Raw genomic sequence first — 13109 nt, 5'->3', positions numbered from 1 at the left:
TAGGTCTATAGTTTTTGTCTCTCTGTCCAACTGGTATTGTAGGTCTATAGTTTTTGGCTCCCTGTGCTACAGGACCAAGACTTTTGCCCTCTTTCCCAACAGGCACCTCAGGTTCTAGGCTTGGGGACCACAGAGACTCTGGGACCACAGAACCAACACCTTCGGAACCCTGTGGCTGCTGAGCTACTGGACCTTGACCTTAACCCCCCTTCCCATCTGCCACTGCAGCAGGTCCATAGCATTTGGCTCCCTGTGATTCTGGACCAGCAGGACCAAGACTTTCGGCCTCTTTCCTAATGGGTATCTGAGGAACTAGGCTTTTAGCCCCCGGTGTATGGGATGCCACAGGACCAGAACTTTTGACCCCTTTGCCATTTGGAGCTGCCGGTCCAAAACCTTTGGCCCTCTGTGGCTGCTGAGCTACGGAAACAGAATTCTTGGCTTCCTTTCCCAGTGGAGCTGCAGGTCCATAGCTTTCGGATCCCTGTGCTTGAAGAACAACAGGACAAGGGCTTTTGGGCCCCTTCACATCTGGCAATGCAGCAGGTCCTTGGCTTTTTGCTCCTGTTAAATCCTGTGCCACTAGACCTTCGCCCTTATTACCCTTTCCAGCACCTCTCAAACCTCCCGCAGAGGCACCTGGCAGACAAAAGCTTGTCACCATTCACTATTTAATTATTTGGGACCTGGAGAAGGCTCAAATCGTATGCATATCCCATTGGCACATTTGTGGCTGAGGGCAGAAGACTTTCACAATAATGAACTATTGGCATAAACAGATGTTTTTGTTATAAAAAAAAAAATCTCTTTTTTTTTTTTTTTACTGCAAAAACTGAGACAAGCCTTAAAGGTATAGATTTCAGGACTTTGGCACAAAGCACTTTATCTAGTTCTCCAGAGTCAGATGAACTCATGGGTACCATTTTTATGTCTGCGTCCAGTATGAAGGAAGTTAGAGGTAGTTTTGCGAGTCAACGCTTACTAGCGTTAGCGCAAAGAGTGGAAGTCTTTGAGATCAGCTAGCATTCTTCCTTTATACCTCTAACGTCCTTCATACTGGACACAGAGACATACATTTTTTATCCACGAGTTAAGTAATCTGACTCTGGTGAAGTAGAGATTGACCTTTTATTTGTTGTTGATATTAAAGAAAAATAAAGATCCATTGAATTGCAGGTTATATAGGCCAATTCTGTTGCTTAATGTAAACATAAAACTAATCTCTAGTTCTGGCTCTACAACCACAGTTTCTGGTTCTATGACTACAAATCTCTTCACCCAGCCACAAGGTATATCCACGGGGTTGATTGAAGACAGACCATTGTACTTGAACACACTTTAAAACACCAACTTAAGCAGTAGTACAAATCTTCCAAATTACACTTCATGGGCCTTTTTCTCCAGGTCACTCAGCACTCAATACCAAACAACCATCCTCTGACAGACTACATATAGGACAGCGTGACAGAAAAAAGACACACAACACTGACAAGATGAGGGGCGATCGTCCGAGATTAACGATGGGCCTAGGTTAAAAGACACATCATCAGCCATATTAAGACACAGACTAAGACAAACAACAACAGATGACAACAAAAGCCACAAGGGAAACAACAGACGCAAAATAGACTAACGTGAAAATATACTCTCTGAGGGCATCCACTGGCATAAACACACGCCCACATGGAGGTCACAAACCTAACAAAGCATTGCCATCAAAACTCTAAAACTTCAATGGCACACACCAAGACCAGTCTCCATGTGACATTTATAGACAAAGACACACAACAGTCAACATCAGTGGGTGACAAATCCACCTGATGGACAGTGAGAAACGAAAATGCAGAAGACACAGACTTGACCGACAAGCCGGAGATCATTTACAGGGACAATTACACAATAATCTTAGCGGCAGGGGGCTAGTGGTTAGAGCATTGGACTAGTAACCGGAAGGTTGCAAGATCAAATCCCCGAGCTGACAAGGTAAAAATCTGCGGTTCTGCCCCTGAACAAGGTAGTTAACCAACTGTTCCTAGGCCGTCATTGAAAATAAGAATTTGTTCTGAACTGACTTGCCTAGTTAAATAAATGTAAAATTTAAAAAAAATAAAAACATCCACAAGACTCACAAAACATCCACATGTCAAACCGTAAGCCCATTGGATATACCAGCGGCTTGAGCACTGACGCTGAAACCTTGAAAGCACTTAGTAAGTATAGAGAACCAGATCAGAGACTTAGAGCCAGATCAGAGAAGAAGGAAAGGCCACCAGGTGCACGTATGAAACGTTAAGTTCTAGACTAATTCTTATAAAGAGATGAAAAGAAGGAAAGCGAGGTTTACCCTGTTTGGATGGTTTAACACCCTGTCCAGTGGGAACTCCTCCAGCTCCTGCAGCATACCCTGGAGACCACAGCAGTGGTTATTCAAAAAGATCCACCCAAAAACCAACCAATAAAAAGACTGGAGTCTGAAACCCAAAATGAATCTAGAATTCTATATGACAGTGTGATTTCAAATATCATAATATTGAAAATAGAATACTTTGATCATCTTTAGGAGTCACTTTCTAGTGATTGGTCAAGAAGACCCAGGACAAACACATGCTGTTAGAAAAACCCAAATCCCTATACAAAGTTAGGAACAAAACCCACAACCACAACATGCTGACAGGGGCTGTGATCCACACATAGCAATAGATATTGGCATGGTGTCTCAATAGCATTCAAACAAAACTATGACTGAAAATGATACCTACACATATGTAGACAGTATGTGAACTTACACAATCAATATCATGATTGTGGCATAATGTGTCTACATGCAACATGCATATTTATAGAAACTGGGACAAAGACACACATAGACAGACAAACACACAGGGTAGCAGATGTTTACCATTGGGTTTAGCAACCTGTCCATTGGGCACTCCAGCTCCTGCACCATACCCTGAAGACCACAATAGTGATTACTCAACACTGGCGACTATAGGACGGACTCATGCAGATACGATGCTCTGATCCACGAACATAACCATACTTTCATACTTTACTACTAACACAATTCCAATCACACCACAACAAAATATATATGGCTGCCCACTTGAAAGAATTTGGCAGCCGAAAAATAAAGACAACCATTGATGGTAAGTAGATAGACACCTGTTAATACACTGAGTAAACAACACGCATTTACACCATGTCTGACTGAATCAGCGAAAGGCATAAATACTGATTAAACAGAAGAGATTGAAAACGGCAACACGAAGAGCAGATATGAAGGCACAAACTGAAAAACGCAGGTAAAAACAAACAAACATGAATGTGGACACGGACGGACACAGCAGGATTGGAAAGTTTACCCGGTTTTGGTCCCTTAGATCCCTGTCCATTGGGATACCCAGCTCCAGCACCTAATGTTTGCAAAGGGGCACTGTCAATTGGAATTATCAAACTCCACATGCAGGGTACTAGGTACAGAGGCTTTGCAGCAATCAACCACTTTGCTTGTACAGATGTAGGATCTTAATTTCAACCAGTTTGCTACAGCAGGAAAGTAATCCTGCTGCGACAGGAAATGTGAATTATTATGTGGATTAGAATTCATCTTTAAGAGTAAATTGACGCACCTATGCATCAATCTAAGTAACATTATTAAAAAATTCCCAACAAAACCAGTCAGTTTAATGGACATTTATGTAGGGGTTAATACATTTTTCAATGGGGCAAATTAAGTCTGAAATTTCAAAGTGGAAAATCTTTTTAAAACTCAAATTTTGCAAATTAAGATCCTACATCTGTAAAGCCAGTTTACAGATGCTTGCTGTCTATATAGGACCTGGCTGGCTAGTGTACACTGTACAGTGTACAGTATGCAGATGACAATTTGTAAGATGCGTAATATGGAAATCCCCACTGATTTATTGATTGGGATTGACAGTTTGTTCAATGAATTAAGTGCTTGAGGTGTAAGCTGTAAAAAATATGAACCCTGGCTTGTAAAATAGTAGACTATATTATTGGCCTTTAGATGGTTCAGGCCAGCAGGGATTGGCTGCTTACCTGGTCGTGGATAGCCTCTGGCTCCAGTTCCAGCCCCGTAACCTAGCAACAAGACAAGTAGCAAGGTCAAAGGACATGCAAAACATAACTCTTTACATCATGTCATTTAACCACATAACCACAAACAGAAAGCTTAAATCTCCACCGCTGGAGTTTTTAGTATTTTATTCCAAGGTCACATTCTGGTTTATTAGATGAGAACCAATCTGCACTCACAGACAATGGCACAAATTCAACTTAACTATGATTAGATCCAACAGACAGAGACAGAGGAGACGGACTTGAGGATCTTAAATATTGTGTGTTCTATACAAACAAATACCAGGTAACAGAACAAACACGTACCTGGCTGTGTGCCATAGCCATTACCACCGTATCCTGACAAACACAGACAAACAGACAGATGATGTTTACTCAGCATTGTTAGTACAAACTTTGGAAAAAAACATCTCTTGTCCTGAATGTCACACTCACCTCCACCTCCACGTGGTTTCCCACCCTGTGAGCCCAGTCCGGCTCCCGCCCCCATTCCTTGGCCATTTCCTGCTCCCAGACCAGCACCTACAATCAGACAAATGGGAAGAAGTCATATTATGTAGACATTTATTAAAATAAATAAATAAATGAATGAATATTTAAATCAACAAGGAAAACTGCTGCAAGAGTTAGACATTTTTGGCATATAACCATTGTGGATTTCATCTTAATAAGCCTTATTCAGAGACTGTTTGTTAAGTAAAGTAGTAGACATTACCATAGCCTCCCTGGCCTCCGTTACCATATCCTCCCCTACCCCCGGCCCCTCCTGGGCCTCTGTATCCCCCTTTGAGAAAGACATTGGAGACATGTCACATATTGATACACACAAATAACACATTAAACAGAGTAGAATAACACAAGCTGAATCAAACAGAGAATACTTACACTGAGAATACAAAACATTAAGAACACCTGACACAGCCTTTACCTGGATTCACCTGGTCAGTCTATGGTCCCATATTGATGTCACTTGTTCAAGTCACTTCAATCAGTGTTGATGAAGGGGCCTCAGGTTAAAAAATGATTTTTAAGCCTTAAGACATGGATTGTGTATGTGTGCCTTTCAGAGGGTGAATGGGCAAGACAATAGATTGAAGTGCCTTTGAACAGGGCATGGTAGTTGATGCCAGGCATACCGATTTGTGACAAGAACTGCAATGCTGCTGGGTTATTCACACTCAACAGTTTCCCGTGTGTATCAGGAATGGTCCATCACCCAAAGGACATCCAGCCAACTTGACAAAACTGTGGAAAACATTGGAGTCAACATGGGCCAGCATCCCTGTGGAACACTTTGAACACCTTGTAGAGTCCATGTCCAGGCGAATTGAGGCTGTTCTGAGGGTGGGGGGTTCCTAATGTTTGGTACAGTAGACTCAGTGTATGTGGTTTAGCTTTATCTTTGAGAAACTCACCTCCTCCAAGCTGCTGAGCCCCCCCTGGATAACGACCACCTGTGATTCATTAGAAAGACAGGTCATGATGGTACATAAATTCAATTATGAATGATGATTGGCAGCACTAAAAATATAAATATGGCAATCAATCAATATTACCCCCAGTTCCTCCGGTTTTGGCGGGCTTGGCTCCGTAGCCTCCCTGTATCCCAAGAGCACCAGCCCCTGGAAGACCACAACAAGACACCACAGGGAGATATGAGACAGCAGTGATCAGTGAGCACCATAGCAGAGCATGTTTCTCAATGGTGGGAAATAACTCTAAACATTGTATCATATGAGGCTATATTAAATAATTAATAAGGAGAATGAGCATTGCAATACAGAATCTAAGTCAGATTTCTCATTGAAGATTGCACCACTTTCAGTTTTTAATTAATTCTAAAAATGACAGACAACTTAATCTGAAGCTATATTTAGTTGAGCAAATTAGTTTAGACCATGCTCAAGACGGGTCAATTGAGTGCAGTCCTGAGATAAGACAGGATCTGTTAGGGGCTCAGAAATGTTGGTGGAAGTTCCACTGACCTCCAGCTTTTACACTTCTCATTCCTGCACCCAGAGAGAGAGAGAGAGAGAGAGAGAGAGAGAGAGAGAGAGAGAGAGAGAGAGAGAGAGAGAGAGAGAGAGAGAGAGAGGAGAGAGAGAGGAGAGAGAGAGGAGAGAGAGAGAGAGAGAGAGAGAGAGAGAGAGAGAGAGAGAGAGAGAGAGAGAGAGGAGAGAGAGAGAGAGGAGAGAGAGAGAGATGTGGGGGTGGGGGAGACAGACAGACATACAGAGACTAATAATTGCACTTACCCCTGGGTAGCATTTTCCCCATACCGCCACTTTGAGGTTTCACTCCTAATAGAGACGAAAAACAGAATTGCAAATCACTCTATGAAGTATGCTATGCTGCTATGCTGTGGTTTGGAGAGAGATGAAGGCCTTCATCGTTTCCTGTTGGCCGGTGCCAGTGTTCCACCGTCCATAACGTAAGCATTTGAAACACTACAGCTGATTAAATATTAAATGATGTCATCGGATGATGAGTAGTGTACATCTCACTCCCATCCCATGCAAACTCAGCTCCAACTGGGCAGCTTGAGGGAAGAGAAACAGACATCTCCATTGATGGAGTGGAGAGACAGACAAAAAGGAGGGACTGTGTGCAGGTTGTAAAGGCTTCTTTCACAACAGGTTGTCAAATTTGGACCGCTGCTGCCACCTCACCTTCCCATGCTTTGATTCAAAGCAATCAGACGAGATGAAACTACAGAGGCTTAGCGGGGTCACCAGACTTGGAGCAGGTCCATTTCACTGAGGTCCAGGCAGCAAGGACCACGTAGGCCCATTTTCTTCCCTGATCTGACACGGTCATTGGAAATTTGACACGTAAATGTCAGTTGGGTGGTTTTGCAGAGATATTTGAGCATGATACCCAAGTTGATTCCTGATAGTTTAGCAACGTGTCTACAGCTATCTGTTACTCAGCTGTACAGGTGTAGGATCTTAATTGGATCCTCATGTTGCAGGAGAAATGTCCTGCAACGCATGAAATGTGAAACTTGTAGTGTATTTGAGGTTTGTAATTTCTACTTTGAAATTTCAGACATGATTTTCCCAGGAAAATATCAATTAATTATAATCCACATAATAATTCACATTTCCTGTTGTTGCAGGATTATTTTCCTGCTGTAGCAAGCTGACTCAAATAAAGAGCCTACATCTGTATGTTGACAGGCTTTCCAGACCTCTCAGATAAAGTCACCAGAAACATGAAATACATGTTGTCAGGGTTTAAAACAAGGTAGTTACTCTGAATTGTTCAAATGTTCCATACAATTGTTTTTATTTTATCCCCAACTATTCAATTAAAGCAATTATGCTGGCAATTATTTTCAGAGTTTCTCTGTGAATTTTAGAGCTTCTATTTTTAGAAGAGAATTTGACTACATGCGTCAAAGGAATTTCACAACTAGGGAATTAATGTTATATTAAACATATCTTATAATTCAAATGTTATTTCAATTTAATTTGGACAACTGAAATTGGCAAGTTTTTTATGGAAGTTGCAAGTTGTGCGTAATAGGTAACTAAATGTGGGCCACAATGCAACACATCAAACAACAAAAATAGTTCACGTTTTATATATGAATATAATATGAATATTATACATGCATAACCATTTAAGTAATCAAACTATAATTGTTAAATATTCTTATTTTTTTAATCTAAGTTGAGAAACAAGCAAATCCATAATTTACAGAACAATACAATATCTCCGGAAACTACTATAAACTATTAAATAATTAACATTTAAACATTTAAGTCCAGTTTACACTGCTGTGCACTGAGCAAGCACCAGTGAAGATTTAAGGTGGTAACAAGCAGTCCTGTGCTGACACCTACTGTACAGTGTTTCACAACACAACGTAATGTGTCTGAATGCTATTATAATAATGTTCTACAAAGACAGTCTTGAAACTACTTCAACATTAATTCTAACTATTAATTAAAAATACAATTTCTGATATGCCAACTCTACAATTTAAGAAATGATGGTGGCATGTCTTAATCTCTCTTTCTATCCTTCCCTTTACTCACACAAATGTGGGCCTTACTTCTTATCTCTCTCTTCTCTCACATGTGATCTACGTCCTTCAGACAACGTTCTCACTTTCTCGCATATTCTGTCATATTCCCTCACATCCCTCTTCCACATTCCTCTCATCCCTCTTCCATCAGCCATTCTATCCTCCAAACAGATAGTATTGGTTATGTCTCTTACCTCCTTGTAGTGTGTGTTGTGCCAGCCATAGAACCAGCGAGGTCTGAAGGAGCGCTTTTACCAGCATGGTGGAGGAGACCTGGTTCGGCAGAGAGAAAAACAGGCAGAAAGACAGACAGACAAGGAGAGAGAGAGAGAAACTGGCCGGCTGGACAGGGGCACAGCACAAGTAGACAGCTCCAGTGTTTGTCCACGCCTTAAATACGATTCTGGTTTTGATACCCTCCCCCTGACCAGCCCTGCCCTCTACCCTGCAATTGGCCATTGCTGCACCGAAGCACCTGCCCCATTTCTCCCTCTCTCTCTGGACAGGCAGTCAGGCCCTCCGCTGCCCATCCAAAGACAGTCCACATCAGGTTGCTGATCAGCTGGAGGGCTGCCAGCCAGTATATTAACATGGCAATGTGATTTGTGTGTGATGAGCGGGATAAGACAATGCTTCAAAGAGGTGATAAGTGTGAGATCATGGTTTAGATCAGGGATCATCAACTAGATTCAGCCATGGACCGATTTTTTCTTGAGCAGATGGTCAGGGGGCTGGATCATAATTACAAATAATTTGTAAACTGCAAATTGACCGCAAGAAGCCCAAATAGATATAATATTTGACTTAAACATTTCAAACCTTCCTTACATTTGTATACGATCACGTGTGTCTCTATTATGCATGGGAATCACTTGGAGCTGATTTTCTGGTGTTTTTATAGTCTTTTATGTCTAACAATAAAAAATGTAATGCATAATGTTGCTCAGAAAACTTGGGGGGGGCAAATAAAACCACCCGCGGGCTAAATTGGATTGTGGGCCTTCAGTTGAGGAAGTCTGGTTTAGATGAGGCATGACAGTATGACAGTGTTTTTAAAATAAGTATTGTTAATGTAACCTTTATTTAACTAGGCAAGTCTATGTGTGTTTTACAGAGGGGAAGGATGGGAATGTGTATACATTCAAGGTGGCTAGCCTTGGAAATCCACTACATTGGACTGGCTGTATGATATTATTACATAACCCTATTACATAATGACATCATATTTATAACATTTCTGAACGAGAACTTATTATATTTATGAAAACACATATACTTAAACAAGTACATAGACCATACACCCAGAAACAGAAACACCCAATAAGCTGAAATCCTTCTCCAAGAGAACATGTATACACCAGGCCTTTGTCCCTGTTGTTCAGTTCTACTCTGTAACCCCTACCCTTTTTAACTCACATCCTGACCATAAGGAAAGAACTCTCAATGGCCGACTGCCTCTAATAACCCCTTCAGACCCCTCCTACCCCCTCCCCACCCCTCCTTAGACTTAGTGACCCCTACAGACCCCTCTTACCCCCTCTCAGAGCCTCACGGTCACGCCAGCCCAGCATGAGCTCATAGCGGCAATTTACAGTGACAAAACAGTGCATGAATCACTATTCTGGCTGGAGGCAGCAAGAAGATCCTAAGAAAATGTAGAAGACTGATAACATTCAAGTTGCAATCCAATCAAAACCAATAAACAGACAACCCGGTTACCCCCCCCCCCCCCCCCCCGCCCCCCAAAACTCTTCTCATGCATTGAGCTCATGTCTGAATTTATATGCAGTCAAGCAAATTTTTGAGTACAATGGTTTTTTGAGTGATATTGTTAGTATGTTCCTGTCAAGCCAAGGGAAGCTGTTTTAGGTCTACCTCAGGTTAGTGGAGACCAGTGGAGGTTGGCGGGGGGAGCTATAGGAGGACAGTCTGATTGTAATAGCTGGAATGGAATCAATGGATTGGAGTCAAACGTGGTTTCCATATGTTTAATGTGTTTGCTACCGTTCCATTTATTCCATTCCAGCCATTACAATGACTTAAATGTAAATGTAAATGTACAATGAGCCCGTCCTCCTATAGCTCCTCCCACCAGCCTCCACTGGTGGAGACATATTAGATGAACACAGACAGACAAAAAGCTAATTCTTGTCAGTGATGAGAGCCAATGTGATGAGATGCTGCCAAGAGAACACACACTCAGAGTGTCTGATGTCATCTCCACATACTGCACTGTTTACAGAGAGAGGGCTGGAACAGGCACACATAGAACACACACATATTGCAAGCTTTATTATTTAGCAGATGCAGTTATCCAGAGCAACTTACAGTAGTGAGTACCATCATCTTCATGCAGGTCCCCCGTGGGAATTGAACCCATAACTGTGGCGTTGCAAGCGCCATGCTCTACCAACTGAGCCATAGTGGAGTAAAGTACTTAAGTAAAAATACTTTAAACTACTACTTATGTCGTTTATTGGGGTATCTGTACTTGTCTATTTACATTTTTTACTACTTTTACTTCAATACATTCCTAAAGAAAATTATGTACTTTTTAACTACATACATTTTCCCTGACACTCAAAAGTACTAGTTACATTTTGAGTGGTTAGCAGGACAGAAAAATTGTTTAATTCACAAACTTATCAAGAGAACATCCCTGGTCATCCCTACTGCCTCTGATCTGGCAGACTCACTAAACAGAGAACATCCCTGGTCATCCCTACTGCCTCTGATCTGGAGGACTCACTAAACACATTCTTCATTTGTAAACGATGTCTGAGTATTGGAGCGTGCCCCTGGCTATCCGTCAATTAAACAAATCTAAGAAAATGGTGCAGTCTGGTTTGTTTTACAGAAGGAATTTTAAAAGATTTATACTTTTCCTTTTGATGCTTAAATATATTTTAAGTGGTTATAATAACCACCATTTTAGCAATTACATTTACTTTTGATACTTAAGTATATTTAAAACCAAACACTTTAAGACTTTTACTCAAGTAGTATTTTACTGGGTGACTCACTTTTACTTCAGTCATTTTCTATTAAACTGTCTTTACTTTTACTCAAGTACGACAATTTGTCACGGTTGTGTGGAGAGACGGACCAAGGCGCAGCGTGATTAAAGTTCCACATATTTATTTAAGCAAAACTTCCAAACAAAAAAAGAACCATGACTTCAGCAGTGCTACATGTACTAACTCAAAACAATATCCCACACATCAGGTGGAAACAGGGAACCCTTAAGTATGATCCCCAATTAGAGACAACGAACCTCAGCTGCCTCTAATTGGGAACCATACCAAGAGCACCAACATAGAAATAATAAACCTAGAACACCCCCTAGTCACGCTCTGACCTACTATAACATAGAGAACCAAGGGCTCTCCATGGTCAGGGCGTGACACAATTGGGTACTTTTTCTACCACTGCTGTGCCACACGGGAATACATATATATGTAGAAAACATACACTCGGGCAAACTAACATAAACCTCTATACACAACAGTCCAGTCCACTGACAGGTGTAATATAAATGGATGGGGCTGTTGCTCTGGGGAGAGAGATGACGATGATGAAGAGTGGTAGAGAGAGCTTTCACAGTCAGGTGGAACAAACTCAACCTGCTCTGTGTTCCAAACAAGACCCACTGGGTTCATTAACGACCGTCTTGTTTTTACTAAACAGGTGTGACTGTACGCCTCCTAAAAAATAAGGGAAAGGGAAAAGAATGAGAACACGCAAACAGAATGTCTGAAATTTACACAAACAGCCCAGAAAAAGGCCCAGTAAATTGCAGGATAAATATGACATCATTCTAGAGTAGTTTGTTTCTGCCAGGCACTGTAAGGCTCAGTGAAAAGCATGTTGGTATAAATGTTTAATGTGGAAACCTGTGCAACCAGGTTGAAATATTCCTCAATGCCACCTTCTCTCTTAAAAGATTAAAAATGATATCCCCATAATTTTTCTACAATGGGACGTTGTAAAAATGTTCCTTCAAAATAACCTGTCTAAAACCTTTTATTACGCTGTTTGTACTGACCATCTCTCTTAGTTTTCACCTCAGTTCGTAAACAAGAGGCATTGGTCCATCCATGGGATTGTGGTCCCTCATTTACTCACACATGATCTACGGCCTTCTACTCTTCCTCTGTGCTGTGTGAGGGCTGCTACCACTAACACACACTGTCCACCTACACCTCCATGACTGCCAAATATATGATGATATAAAACATTAAAATAGTGTATATGGCACCACGCTGATATCCAAAACCTTACACAATATACAATAATTTAACTAGTGGAATTCAAAGATCTCTGGTTATTTTCATGATTATACAGAACTGAAAGCACACCTGCATATTGTTTCTCATAGTGGTGCTCAGAATAGAAACCCTAACTTCATAGACATAAATTATTAAAATTACTCCCTCACCCACGTTTGACCTCTGCATGTATATTTTCTGGTCATTTCACTCATGGGGACCTTTTTGAAGACATTGTCCAAACCCACAGCTTCTGTGTGGTCAGTGCACTGCACAATTAATGTCAACACAATACATTGATGAGAGGATCCAAAGAACACTGGTTATTTTCAGAGAAAAGAGAGGCAGAAAGAGGGAAGAAAGAGAGAAGAAAGAGAGGGAAGAAAGAGAGAGGCAGAATGAGGGAAGAAATAGGGAAGCGGGGGAAGAAAGAGGGAAGAGAGAGGCAGAAAGAGGGAAGAAATAGGGAAGAGGGGGAAGAAAGAGGGAAGAAAGAGAGGCAGAGAAGAGGAAAGAGAGGCAGAAGGAGGGAAGAAAGTGTGAAGAAAGAGGGAAGAAAGAGAGGCAGAAAGAGGGAAGAAAGAGGCAGAGAAGAGGAAAGAGAGAAGCAGAAAGAGGGAAGAAAGTGGGAAGAAAGAGAGGCAGAAAGAGGGAAGAAAGAGAGGCAGAAAGAGGGAAGAAAGAGAGGCAGAAAGAGGGAAGAGAGA

General features: G+C 41.5%; 1 protein-coding gene and 1 long non-coding RNA gene across 2 annotated transcripts in view; both read right to left on the bottom strand.

Annotated features, from left to right (window-relative positions):
• LOC129833945 (uncharacterized) overlaps positions 1-5235 on the bottom strand; it is a 32939-nt gene extending 27704 nt beyond the window's left edge. The window contains exons 1-8 of the mRNA XM_055898759.1: positions 5202-5235; positions 4817-4885; positions 4537-4623; positions 4408-4440; positions 4063-4104; positions 3363-3413; positions 2900-2950; positions 2345-2404 (exon numbers count right to left, since the gene is read on the bottom strand). Coding sequence (XP_055754734.1) covers positions 2345-2404; positions 2900-2950; positions 3363-3413; positions 4063-4104; positions 4408-4440; positions 4537-4623; positions 4817-4885; positions 5202-5235 — 427 coding nt within the window. The remainder of the gene's footprint in view (positions 1-2344; positions 2405-2899; positions 2951-3362; positions 3414-4062; positions 4105-4407; positions 4441-4536; positions 4624-4816; positions 4886-5201) is intronic.
• A 284-nt stretch (positions 5236-5519) lies between these two features.
• Positions 5520-8511, bottom strand: LOC129833587 (uncharacterized). The gene is made up of 4 exons (XR_008756085.1): positions 8329-8511; positions 6357-6401; positions 5658-5723; positions 5520-5555 (listed from the first exon to the last, which is right to left on the bottom strand). It is a non-coding gene; the product is annotated as an uncharacterized LOC129833587 (long non-coding RNA).
• Positions 8512-13109: the final 4598 nt, after the last annotated feature.

The sequence above is a fragment of the Salvelinus fontinalis genome, chromosome 34 (assembly GCF_029448725.1).
Source record: "Salvelinus fontinalis isolate EN_2023a chromosome 34, ASM2944872v1, whole genome shotgun sequence".
Lineage (NCBI taxonomy): Eukaryota > Metazoa > Chordata > Actinopteri > Salmoniformes > Salmonidae > Salvelinus > Salvelinus fontinalis.
Note: the sequence above shows the minus strand (reverse complement) of the source record. Positions and strands in the feature narration are given on the sequence as shown.